The following is a 12,152-nucleotide window of genomic DNA, read 5'->3' on the forward strand; positions in this document are numbered from 1 at the left end:
TTACTTGTTTGTCTCTATGTCCGTATCTTCCCTTTTCCTGCAGTGTCTGAACCTGCACCTAACTCCAACTCGTTGTCTCTGTACTTCTGTTTGTGAGTTTAGTGTCCACTCGCTACTTCATTGTAAGTACCTTGTGTGTATTTGCTCTGCTCTGCTTGTCTACCGCACCTGCGGGTTTTGCTCTGCTCTGCTTGTCTACCGCACCTGCGGGTTTTGCTCTGCTTGTCTACCGCACCTGCGAGTTTTGCTCTGCTTGTCTATCGCACCTGCGGGTTTTGCTCTGCTCGACTTGTCTACCGCACCTGCGGGTTTTGCTCTGCTCAGCTTGTCTACCGCACCTGCGGGTTTTGCTCTGCTCAGCTTGTCTACCGCACCTGCGGGTTTTGCTCTGCTCGGCTTGTCTACCACACCTGCGGGTTTTGCTCTACTCTGCTTGTCTACCGCACCTGCGGGTTTTGCTTTGCTCTGCTTGTCTAACGCCCCTGCGGGTTTTGCTCTGCTTGCTTACCACACCTGCGGGTTTTGCTCTGCTCTGCTTGTCAACCGCACCTGCAGGTTTTGCTCTGCTCTGCTTGTCTAATGTCACCTGCGGGTTTCGCTCTGCTCTGCTTGTCTACTGCACCTGCTGCTCTGTTTCTGTATCCCAGTCTGTACTGGTCCCTATCCTGCCTGCGTTCCTACCTGCCAGTACCCACCTGTCTGCATACCAGCCGTGCCTGCCAGTACCCACCTGTCTGCATACCAGCCGTGCCTGCCAGTACCCACCTGTCTGTATGCCAACCTAACCTGCCTGTTCCTGCATTCCCCGGGGTGGGTGAACAGCTGTGACTGGAGTCTGACCTGGAGTAGCACCTGGTTCACGGAGTCGACTGAGCCGCCGTGCGACCTTGGTCGGACCAAGTTGATACTTAGTCACGCCCCTCCAGGCACTCCTCAGTTCATGGTACAGTGGGATCACTAAACACGCTCACGCCAGTCAGTTCGGGCGTGTGCGTAACAGTTTGCTCAGGCCATGGTCCCCGTTGAGCCCCACGCTTTTGGAGACATTTGAATCCTTGTCTGGCAAATACTTGCACCAAGAATTTTTTTTTTTTTCTCAAGGTGAGGTCCAGGCGATTTACGCACCAGCCCAAATGGAGCTATCAGCACTCGTTCCTGCGGATCCACCACGGTACTATGGGGATCCAAAACAAAGCGTGCGTTTGTGGAGCAATGCATGCTGCATTTCAAATTCTATGCTCACTATTTTCCTACTGATCGGGTTAAAGTAGCATTTATGATGTCCAACTTAGCGGGTGATGCCTTGACTTGGATCACCCCCCTATGGGAAGCATGGGATCCTATCGTCTTTGACCTGCAGGCCTTCCTGGTGGCCTTTCTAATGGTCTTCGATGACCCTAACCCTGAAGCTTCTGCTAAAGCTTCCCTTCCCAATATCCTGGAGCAATCCGGATGGGTGATGCGTGTAGGTAGCCTACCAGCTCTCTAGCCTGATGAGACTGCTGCCCACCCAGAATCCACACAGGATGACAATGCTCCACAGAATACTTCCCTTCCCAACCTCAAGAGGCAGTCCAGACGTGCAAGGCGTAGAGGTAAACCGTCACGCCAGGTTCTGTCCTCCCAAAAACCTCCTGTTCCCCAGCCTGTAGAGGCAGCTATCCGCACAGAATCCATGAAGGTTGACCATGTTCGTCAGGCAAAGCAGAGGCTGGAACTCAGTCACAAAATCGGACTGCGGTCCCACTGCGGTTGTTTGGGACACCTTGACTGTCTTTGTCCAGCAAAGGTTGGAGAATCCCAAGACATTAGGCCTGCAGGAGAGGCTGCCCTTGGCGTTAGTGTTTCCTCTCCACAGATGACCATGACTGTCTCCGAGGCAAGTGAAGGCCTCAGATTGACCTGAAGTTTCGGGCTTAAAGCCTAGAAGAGCCGGTGTCTGATTCCCATAAGACAACTCCAGAATCCGGTTGGGGCATTGTCAGCGGAAGGACGAGCCCTACTCCGAAACAGTCAAAATATGTCTGTACAAATTAAGCTCCAGATTGGAGCATTACACATGAAGAAGTTCACATTCCAGGTGCTGTCTGGTTTACCCACAACTTGTCCAGAGCCGAGAGATCTAGTGCCCGCTCAGGTCTGGAGATCCTGTATGGTGTTTCCTCGAGGAATGCTGAGGTACAAGGGGTGTCCAGTCCCCATATCTTCAGGACAGTCAGCAGTGTCTTCTTCCTCTTCACCAGATCTGCTAGTCGCTGACTCGCTGTGTGCTGAAGTCTCCGAAGGAAGAGAAGCGGAGGCAATGTCCCCACACAGTCTCGACCATTGTACCAATGATCTGGCTTCAGGTACCGTCCCGCCTCACAGACATGTCATCTCTGAAACCAGACTGAAGTTGGTCCCTAAGCAAGGATCTGATTGAGCCGCCGTGCGACCTTGGTCAGACCGAGTTGATACTTAGTCACGCCCCTCCAGGCACTCCTCGGTTCATGGTCCAGTGGGATCACTAAACACGCTCACGCCAGTCAGTTCGGGCGTGTGCGTAACATCCGCTCTCTCCATCCCAGGTCCCTTCCTCCGCTGTGTCGGCTCCCTCCGCTGTCCCTGGTCCCTTCCCCTGCTGTGTCCGCTACCGCCGCTGTCCCTGGTCCCTTCCCCCGCTGTGTCCGCTCTCTCCACTGTCCCTGGTCCCTTCCCCCGCTGTGTCCGCTCTCTCCACTGTCCCTGGTCCCTTCCCCCGCTGCGTCTGCTCTCTCTACCGTCCCTGGTCCCTTTCCCCGCTCTCTCTGCTCCCCCCGCCATCCCTGGTCCCTTCCCCCTTCGTGTCAGCTTCCGCCGTCCCTTGTCCCTTCCCCCTTCGTGTCCGCTTCCACCGTCCCTGGTCCCTTCCCCCTTCGTGTCTACTTCCGCCGTCCCTGGTCCCTTCCCCCTTCGTGTCCGCTTCCGCCGTCCCTGGTCCCTTCCCCCTTGATGTCCGCTTCCGCCGTGCCTGGTCCCTTCCCCCGCTGTGTCGGCTTCCTCCGTCCCTGGTCCCTTCCCCCGCTGTGTCGGCTCCCTCCGTCCCTGGTCCCTTCCCCCGCTGTGTCGGCTCCCTCCGTCCTGGTCCCTTCCCCCGCTGTGTCGGCTCCCTCCGTCCCAGGTCCCTTCCCCCGCTGTGTCGGCTCCCTCCGTCCCTGGTCCCTTCCCCCGCTGTGTCGGCTCCCTCCGTCCCTGGTCCCTTCCCCCGCTGTGTCGGCTCCCTCCGTCCCTGGTCCCTTCCCCCGCTGTGTCGGCTCCCTCCGTCCCTGGTCCCTTCCCCCGCTGTGTCGGCTCCCTCCGTCCCTGGTCCCTTCCCCCGCTGTGTCGGCTCCCTCCGTCCTGGTCCCTTCCCCCGCTGTGTCGGCTCCCTCCGTCCCTGGTCCCTTCCCCCGCTGTGTCGGCTCCCTCCGTCCCTGGTCCCTTCCCCCGCTGTGTCGGCTCCCTCCGTCCCTGGTCCCTTCCCCCGCTGTGTCGGCTCCCTCCGTCCCTGGTCCCTTCCCCCGCTGTGTCGGCTCCCTCCGTCCTGGTCCCTTCCCCCGCTGTGTCGGCTCCCTCGGTCCCTGGTCCCTTCCCCCGCTGTGTCGGCTCCCTCCGTCCCTGGTCCCTTCCCCTGCTGTGTCGGCTCCCTCCGTCCCTGGTCCCTTCCCCTGCTGTGTCGGCTCCCTCCGTCCCTGGTCCCTTCCCCCGCTGTGTCCGTTCCCTCCGCCGTGTTCCTCGCTATTGTCTGGTGTCTCCACCACTCTACGGTTATTTGCGTTTTTTTCTGTCCTCATTAGGTGTGAACAGTGCCAAACACACAGGTGCAGCCCGGACACAATCTCCATAGACTTCTATGAGCAGCGGCGGCGCTTTGTGTGGGGTCAGCGCTCGGTCACTTTCTAGAAATTGTTTATAATTAATGATAATTAATGGCAATAATCAGCTGAGTCCTCCCTCCCCGGACTGAGCCACTTCCGGGGTCTGTATAATGGCCGCCGCCGCCGTCCTCTGCTACTCACCACAGTGACGAAACGCAGCTGCCGGGCCTGTGCGGTGTGTACAGCGGCCAGAATCTGCCCCGATAACAGCACAAACGTCCCCAGGAGGGATCCCGACCCGCAGCCGGCAGCCATAGCCTCTCAAAATGTCCGAGTCGGAACCCCCTGTGCAGAGCCGCACTTCCTGTGGGGAATGGTATCTCGACAACACTAGAGTAGAAGCATGGCCGCCGTCTCAGTCATGGAGTACAAAGATGGCTGCCTGGTGATTACGTTAGGTCATGTGACGTCACGAGGCAAAGCGCCCGGCCCAACACTCCTAATGCCCCTAGTGGCCGAGCGTGGAACAGCATTAAGAAAGATACTGTACTGGGTGTTGTGAGGCTTCCTCTAGTGGCGAGATGTGAGATGTCGCCATTGAATCAAGGACAGAAATAGTGATGGGAGTTTTCTGCAGGACAGGAGGGGTTTTACTTTTACCAGGACAAAATTTATGGCTCAAACCACAGGAAATGCAGGATTCTTTGTAGGATGAGTTGTAGTTGTCATTTTGTGGTCCATCAAACTTATTAAGTGATTTATAACTTTTTATGGGAAGAAATAGAAAAAAAAAACATCAAATCTGCAGTTATCTTTTATATTGTAGATTGATATCTTCTCTTTATTCTGTGGGTCAATACGAAGACAACAATGTTAAATTTATAGTGTTTAGTTTTTACTTTTTTTGCACTAAAATATAATCACTTTTCGGATTTTTTTTATTCCTATTCTGAATCTTGTAATTGTTTTTTTTTATTATTATTTTTTCTTACATTCATCGTGGAGTATAATTCACAGCACATAACTATATTTTGCTGGATACAGAGATACCAAACCAATAGCAACTATTTTTTTTAATGTTTTATTACTTTTGCACAAGAAGATCATTTGAGAAAAAAAAAAAAAGAATAAATCGTTTTTCGGTCGCCATATTCCATATAGCTAAATAGATTCACAGAACCCTGGTCCAGTCGCCCCCTTTTCTCGCCCGGGATCAGCCCTGACTTTGCTGGGATTGTTTCTGAATATTTGTGCCGGCGGGCGGACATGATGTGAGGTCACCGGAAACTTTGGACAAGTTCAGAACTGCCGGCAATCAGCTTTACTGTCCTCATACACCGCACAGGCGAGCACTACCTCTGCTGTCTGACCACGAGTCACACAGCGTCACCGTCAGGGGGTCGGACGTCCTCTCTGCAGATGCCCCTTGCTGAATACACACCGAGCGCTACGTGTGACCCCCGGCCTCTGAATCTATATACTGAGCCTATCTGAGCTTAAAAGGGGATGTCCCATTTTAAAAATTATCCAAAATCCCATAAACCGAGCTCTTATTCACCCTCCCGGGGTGTGGCACTGCCTCTCACCGCTGTGCTGCTGATTGTGTACAAGCCGCAATGGTGACGTGACATCAAACACTCTGTAGCCAATCGCTGAGCTCAAAAGCTCATGCCATCTACAGCTGATCCTAGTGATTGGCTGCAGCGCTGTCGATGACCGGAGCGGTAGCATTGGGCCCCCGGAGGGTGAGTTAGAGCTCGTTTAGGTTTTTGCGTCCCCCTAGCCTTTGGGGCAATAAGACAGAGGGCGAGACCCCACTATAGCCTCCATATGTCCTAATAGTGGTTAACCCTTTAGCTACAACCTTACTTTTCTCCGTGGCGGCCGTGATGTGGCTCTGATCCGACAGACAATCTTGTTATTCCAGAATTCTCCATCCTGATGACCCGGCATGTCCGATATGTGGCTGCGGTCAGAGATAATGCGGTCAGAGAGAACGGTGAGGAAATGTCCGCGGGGGGCATCCTGCCGTCAGAACGCAATGAAAAAGATTCTGTATGGGGAGAATGTAAATGGTGATATCCAGCACTGCTATGACCTTACTGTATATAGGGGTCTGCGCCGGTCCCTATGGCGGTGCCCGGGGGGCCTACAGCCTGTGCAAGTCTCCAGGCCATAACTACAGCACACGGCTAAGGAGGCCCCATCACGGTTATCAGTATCAGATCAGTGGGGGTCCAACCCCCGGCATCTCCACAGATCAGCACCAGCGGTGGTAGGATCATACAGTGCACAGAGCTGGAGCAGCGCAGCTCCATACACCATGTAGTGGCTGTTCTCGGTACTGCAGCTCAGATCCCATTGACTTTGATGAGCTGAGCTGCAGTACTGAGAACGGCGACTGCACGGTATACGGAGCTGCGCTATTCTGCTTCAATATACTGTGTATACATGGCCGCTGCGGAGCTGATAACAGCTGATCGTTGGAGGTGCCGGGTGTCAGTCTGGAGTCTGTCTGGTGCAAAATGTCGCTTTAATGGCAGCCATTCACATAACAGCTCAAGTCGGCCAGAACCAGAGCCGCTCACACAGAGGGGTACAGGCTCACTGAGGGGTCACAAGCTGCGGACCCCCATCTATGGTGGCAAATAGCCAGTAGGTGCAGATGGACATATATATACTAGGGACTTGCAGTCTATGACTGGATCACTCTTTGGATTTCGGCTTTAACCCCGTGCAGACTGTGAGCTCAGGAATGTAGGAGGACATTTCACCAGGGAGCTGTAATTGCCGACTATATAAAGATGTCAGCCGAGCTTGTAAAATACAGCAAAACGTGTCCGGCCTGTAACGAGCAATAAACTGGGAAAATAACCTGACACTGAGGACATTCTTGGTTTCACCTTCAGTGAACTAATCAGAAAGTACATATCTAAAAAAAGCTTAAATAGTAATTCCCCAATACACAAGGAAAACCAACGAGCGGATCTCAAATTATAGCTGCTCTTTCAGTGTACATATCATCCTCACATTGAACATATGGGATTAATTATAGCCGAGGAAGAGAGAAACTAATTATAACTGGGGAAGTGAGAAAGAGCTGACACGTCAACCTCCATTGAAGTAGGGGCCTCCTGCTGTGATCAGGTAATTGCTACCAGCTATACAGCAAAGCTGGGATTCGTGTATTCAGAGGCGGAGAAGTACAGGGGCTTCCTCTGTTCGAAGGATTTTTCTGAGACTGAGTCAGTGATGAATATTGGAGTTTGCATTGATCTGATATTTATGGGAGATATATTTTGGGCGTCATAGCAAAGGGACAAACATAACGCATTTATTCACATCACCAAAAGGTCAGCAGAATCCCTCCAACTTAATATTGGTCCGATGGATGATGCTATACATGTCGTAATTCATCTCTATAGAAAGGTAAAATCAAGAAAAGGAGCATGACGACAATATCTACCGCCTGGAACATCCAGGGGTGAAGATATCCTGTAAATTGGGTATCTCATAAAAATCTATCAGGCCTAGCAATTCCCACAACCAGCCCCAATATGAGCTCACAAAGGGGAGGTACGAGGGAGAAACCCTGATCTAATAAAAATGAGCGTTTGGGGTTCTGTCTTCGTTCATTCTGGAAGACATAGTTCGTTGTGAGAGTATCCATTTTCCTTATCGGAGCACTTCGCTCCATAAAGATAAGATCCATTCCTGCAACATCAGGGTTTGTAATTTTCTTTTATTATCCCTTTTATGATATGTAATTGTATATACTGTATTGTTTTGTTCCCATTTTGTGTCATCTTTGTATATTTTTATAAATACAACCTACTTCTCTGAATTAATCCCTTCACGACATTGGGATTTTCCGTTTTTGCTCCCCTTCTTTATAACTTTTTTATTTTTCCGTCACAGTTGTCGTGTGCCAGAAAAGATGCGGGCTCAGCGCTGGAGCCCGCATCAAAGGTAGAGACACGACCTATGACGTATCTATATGTCATAGGTCGTGAAAGGGTTAAATATATAAATTTTAATAGCTCTGTTCCTCTTGCTCTGTAAATCACACCCCTGAAGATACCATATGATACCTGGAATGGGTGTCCAATCGGCCTATAAACGATTGGTGGTGCAGCTAGTAGTGGTTCCCTTTTGTTATTGTGGAGTATGCAATGACCATACTGTGGTATACATATATGTTTCATGCTTTGGAATCGCCAGTGTATATACCATACACTCACGGTGAGTTCCCCAATAATCGGCCTAGTAGTAGACTCGTCAGTCAATTGTGTAATTGTCCTGACGATTGGAGGCAGCGGAGTTGCATTCCCTGACAGACTGGTGGCAGCGGTGGGATCTGCGCGACCCCCTCGGCTGTTATCCTTGACGGTCCCATGGAGAATAAATGGAGCGGAGGTGGGCATGCTCAACCCTTGCTCAATTCAGATAGGCCCCGGTGGTGGTCCCAGTGACTGGATAGGACAGGGGACATCTTCCACACTTGGCGTTCACACAGCGTCCTCATCTTGTCTTCCCATATAGCAGTTAGCGAGTGGCACCGCAGAAATCCCTCATAAATACACATATAACTACACGTAGCGCCTTGTTCCGGTAATGTCGCCGCCATATCTGTTTTAGTAAACACCCAGTGAAGTAACGATTCTGGGGCGTCTTTTCCGGGCATTCTGTGGTGTGCCTTTTCCTCAGTTACTCCTCCTGTAAATGTCTTAATGTCACAATGGTGCTTCTGTGTATGGAGAAGTGACTCCTGTCATAGGAACACGCTGGAGGCCGAGTTATTATCCGTGAATTACGTCATATATTCTGGATGCAGCTTTCTCTGCACACGGGGAAGAATTCCAATAAAACCCCAGCAATGTGGGAGCGCACAGGCCGCGCGCCCCGTCTAGGCCGCCAGTCCGGTTCTTCCAGTAAACACGAGGCCATAAAATCCAGCAATCGTAGAAGGTGACGATCCTCCAGATCCAGGGCACGAGGCGGCTACCCGTCATGAGGCGGCGGTGCAGGACGCTGACATCTGGACACGAGTCCTCACAGTGGGGTCCACGGTGCACTGACACCAGCTCAGACCGCCGTCATGGCGCCTCACGGACCCCCGATCTGCACACGTGACATTTATGTGTCAGAATTGCAGATTTTTGGTCACTTTGACGCCTAAAAAGTGGAATTAAAAGAACAGAAAGTCGAACAGACCCCAAAGTGGCGACGACATAAACTACAACTCCTACTGCCTGAAAATCCCCCAAAATAATAAGGTATAGAGCAGAGGGGTCCCTGGGAGTGTGAGGGCCCGGACGTAGCCCCCCGAGCAGTTATCAGCCGCCCCCTGCAGGTGGGCTCCGCACAGGAGCTGCAGTTCCACAGACGCTTTTATTTTCATACATTTCGGTGTATTACTCTACTGAGGCTTTGGTGCTGTTCCTAGGCCTCACATCGTCGCCATAGAAACCAGGCAGAGGACGTCATGACGCCGGGATTGGACGTGCGTCACGTCGTGGGCAGCAGGCGGGAGGGGGCGTGGCTCGGCCCTGCTGGTGATGCGCGGGCGGGGAGCAGCCGGTGCGCGCTCCTGTACGGTGTCTGCTCCGGAGAGGCTGTGGCGGTGACAGGTCAGTGGTCTGCCGGTGTGTCCGGCCGTGTGCGCCCCTGTGCTGCTCCTCCCCGCTGTCACTGCTCCCGGGCAGCTGCTGTGGTGTCTCTGCTCCTCCATCATTCATCCTGCATCTCCCTGACGTCCTCCTGCTCCAGTGCTGCCAGTCACTGCCCATGGGAGGAGCAGGACCCTGACAGGCGGCGGCCCCGGTGCCACTGGTCATTGGGTGCAGGGTGGTGTGGAGTGTCAGATGCCCCCCGGGACCCCCCGTACACCGCCGTGCGCGTGCGCCCCGGGACCCCCCGTACACCGCCGTGCGCGTGCGCCCCGGGACCCCCCGTACACCGCCGTGCGCGTGCGCCCCGGGACCCCCGTACACCGCCGTGCGCGTGCGCCCCGGGACCCCCCGTACACCGCCGTGCGCGTGCGCCCCGGGACCCCCCGTACACCGCCGTGCGCCCCGGGACCCCCCGTACACCGCCGTGCGCGTGCGCCCCGGGACCCCCCGTACACCGCCGTGCGCGTGCGCCCCGGGACCCCCCGTACACCGCCGTGCGCCCCGGGACCCCCCGTACACCGCCGTGCGCCCCGGGACCCCCCGTACACCGCCGTGCGCCCCGGGACCCCCCGTACACCGCCGTGCGCCCCGGGACCCCCCGTACACCGCCGTGCGCCCCGGGACCCCCCGTACACCGCCGTGCGCCCCGGGACCCCCCGTACACCGCCGTGCGCCCCGGGACCCCCCGTACACCGCCGTGCGCGTGCGCCCCGGGACCCCCCGTACACCGCCGTGCGCGTGCGCCCCGGGACCCCCCGTACACCGCCGTGCGCCCCGGGACCCCCGTACACCGCCGTGCGCGTGCGCCCCGGGACCCCCCGTACACCGCCGTCCGTGTCAGATGCCAGGACCCCCCCCTCCCGTACACCACCGTCCATGTTGTGTCTGCCCTGGGACCCTCTGTACCACCAATATGCGTGTGCGCCCCGGGACCCCCCGTACACCGCCGTGCGCCCCGGGACCCCCCGTACACCGCCGTCCGTGTCAGATGCCAGGACCCCCCCCTCCCGTACACCACCGTCCATGTTGTGTCTGCCCTGGGACCCTCTGTACCACCAATATGCGTGTCTGCCCCGGGACCCCACATATCACCGCGATTCGCTCTTCCCTGATCTGTGTGTGGTCTGTGCAGACGGCGGTGACATTGTGCCCTGCGGCTGCCCTCAGTGGTGCGCACCGTCCATTGACCGGATGGGGGTAGTCATCATCCACTGTACTGCAGAAGAAGGGGGTAGTGGCCGCCCCTTACTCATTGTGGGGCTTCTACAGGCTCAGCATAGAGGGGCCGCCGTACGTTCTGCAAAGTATCCGAAGTGCAAATCCGAGGAGGGGTAAAGTCAGATGATTACATGCCGTGCCACCGGTGCTGAGTCCGCACAACGCCATGTGCATCGCAGAATAACATCTCAGGGCTTGGGGTGTCATGGCTGCTGGCAGCTGGAGCTTCGCAGGACCCTGGTTTGGTGGCCACAAGCTGTGGACAGGGCTGCTGGACCAAGGGCCTAAGGGAGCCCTCCGCCATCCTGCTCTCTGGCCCCCTGCACAGTTCACATGTGTGCGGCCTGGTGGGTCTGTTCTTGTGACCCCCGATCATGCTCTCTGACCCGTCGCTGCCCTGCGGTCCCGGCCTCCAGCGACTATTTTCTGTTCGTTCCCTTCTTGCTCGCCTCTGCGTCTGTTCTGTATAATGGGGGTCACATGGCTGATGTCCAGATCTGTTACTGATCATTCTCCTTATAGAAGCTTAAAATGTTGGTTAGAAGAGATGGTACCTAAAGGCCCAAACCTCAGTCTCTGTATAGAGGGTGTGTGGTTGTCCCTGTGCTCCGCCTCTTACACCCCTGTTATTTGTGCCCCTCTTAGTGTGTAATACGGGGGTCCCCTGATTCCCCAGTTTGATCCGCGCCTGTTACTTGTCTGAATGGCCGCCATGTACTCCTACGTTTCCTGCAGCTCCCTTCCCCCATGGCTAAATCAGTTATTTGCCAAAAGGGTGGACCTGCATTTGTGACCTCCCCTTTAACTGGCTTTTTTTCTGGTGTACTGGGAGATCCCATGGAGCGGTGAGCGAGGTGCTGAAATTATTGCAGTGATCAGTATGGGGCACGTAGAATTTTGGAATTTTTTTGCTCTTTTTGATAAGTTTCACATTGTCCATCATCGCTTATCATGCACAGTCTCATCTCTTGGAGCCATTGTATCGGGCAGACGTTCCCCTCTGATCCTTGTATTTGCAGTGGGATATAAGGCGCCAGCGCTGTGCGGCAGCTGCTTATCTCCGTGTGATCTGCTGTCACTCTTGACATCCTAATCTGCAGATCTCCAGTTGCTGTCGCTTCCTCTTCCTTTCCCCCCTCGCTTCTCACCATTCCTGTCTCGGTCACCCTTCTTCCCCCTCCTGCCCGTCATGGCCCCGCTGCCTCTTCATCTCACACTCCCATTCACTCCTAATGAAGTCATTGTCGGCGGCCTCTCCAGTTTGGATGAAGGTCATTATCCCCCCCGCTGCTCCAGCGCCGGTTCCTGCCATCACCCCATTATCTCCAGAGATTCTTTATATCCCTGATTACGACTTTTTGTTGCAAAACGCGACCTGATTCGCACATTGTCCGTGCGCAGATGGTTGCGTCGTCCCACAGGAGGCCGAGAATAAACTGCAGCCTTT

At 54.7% G+C, this 12,152-nt stretch overlaps 2 protein-coding genes across 18 annotated transcripts in view; one reads left to right on the forward strand and one right to left on the reverse strand.

The window, feature by feature from the left end:
* Positions 1-4,231, reverse strand: part of ACP2 (acid phosphatase 2, lysosomal) — a 99,461-nt gene extending 95,230 nt beyond the window's left edge. For both annotated transcript variants that reach the window (XR_012252805.1, XM_073658933.1), the window contains exon 1: positions 4,017-4,231. Coding sequence is in view for 1 of the 2 variants with exons in the window: in XM_073658933.1 (XP_073515034.1) it covers positions 4,017-4,130 (114 nt within the window). In the remaining variant the exon portion in view is untranslated. The remainder of the gene's footprint in view (positions 1-4,016) is intronic.
* Positions 4,232-9,296: 5,065 nt separating this feature from the next.
* MADD (MAP kinase activating death domain) overlaps positions 9,297-12,152 on the forward strand; it is a 75,948-nt gene continuing 73,092 nt past the window's right edge. For all 16 annotated transcript variants that reach the window (XM_073658934.1, XM_073658945.1, XM_073658940.1 and 13 more), the window contains exon 1: positions 9,297-9,445. The gene's annotated coding sequence lies outside the window, so the exon portion shown is untranslated. The remainder of the gene's footprint in view (positions 9,446-12,152) is intronic.

This window comes from Phyllobates terribilis, unplaced genomic scaffold, assembly GCF_046119375.1.
Source record: "Phyllobates terribilis strain yellow unplaced genomic scaffold, ASM4611937v1 Scaffold_13__5_contigs__length_258822181, whole genome shotgun sequence".
Taxonomy (NCBI): Eukaryota; Metazoa; Chordata; class Amphibia; order Anura; family Dendrobatidae; genus Phyllobates; species Phyllobates terribilis.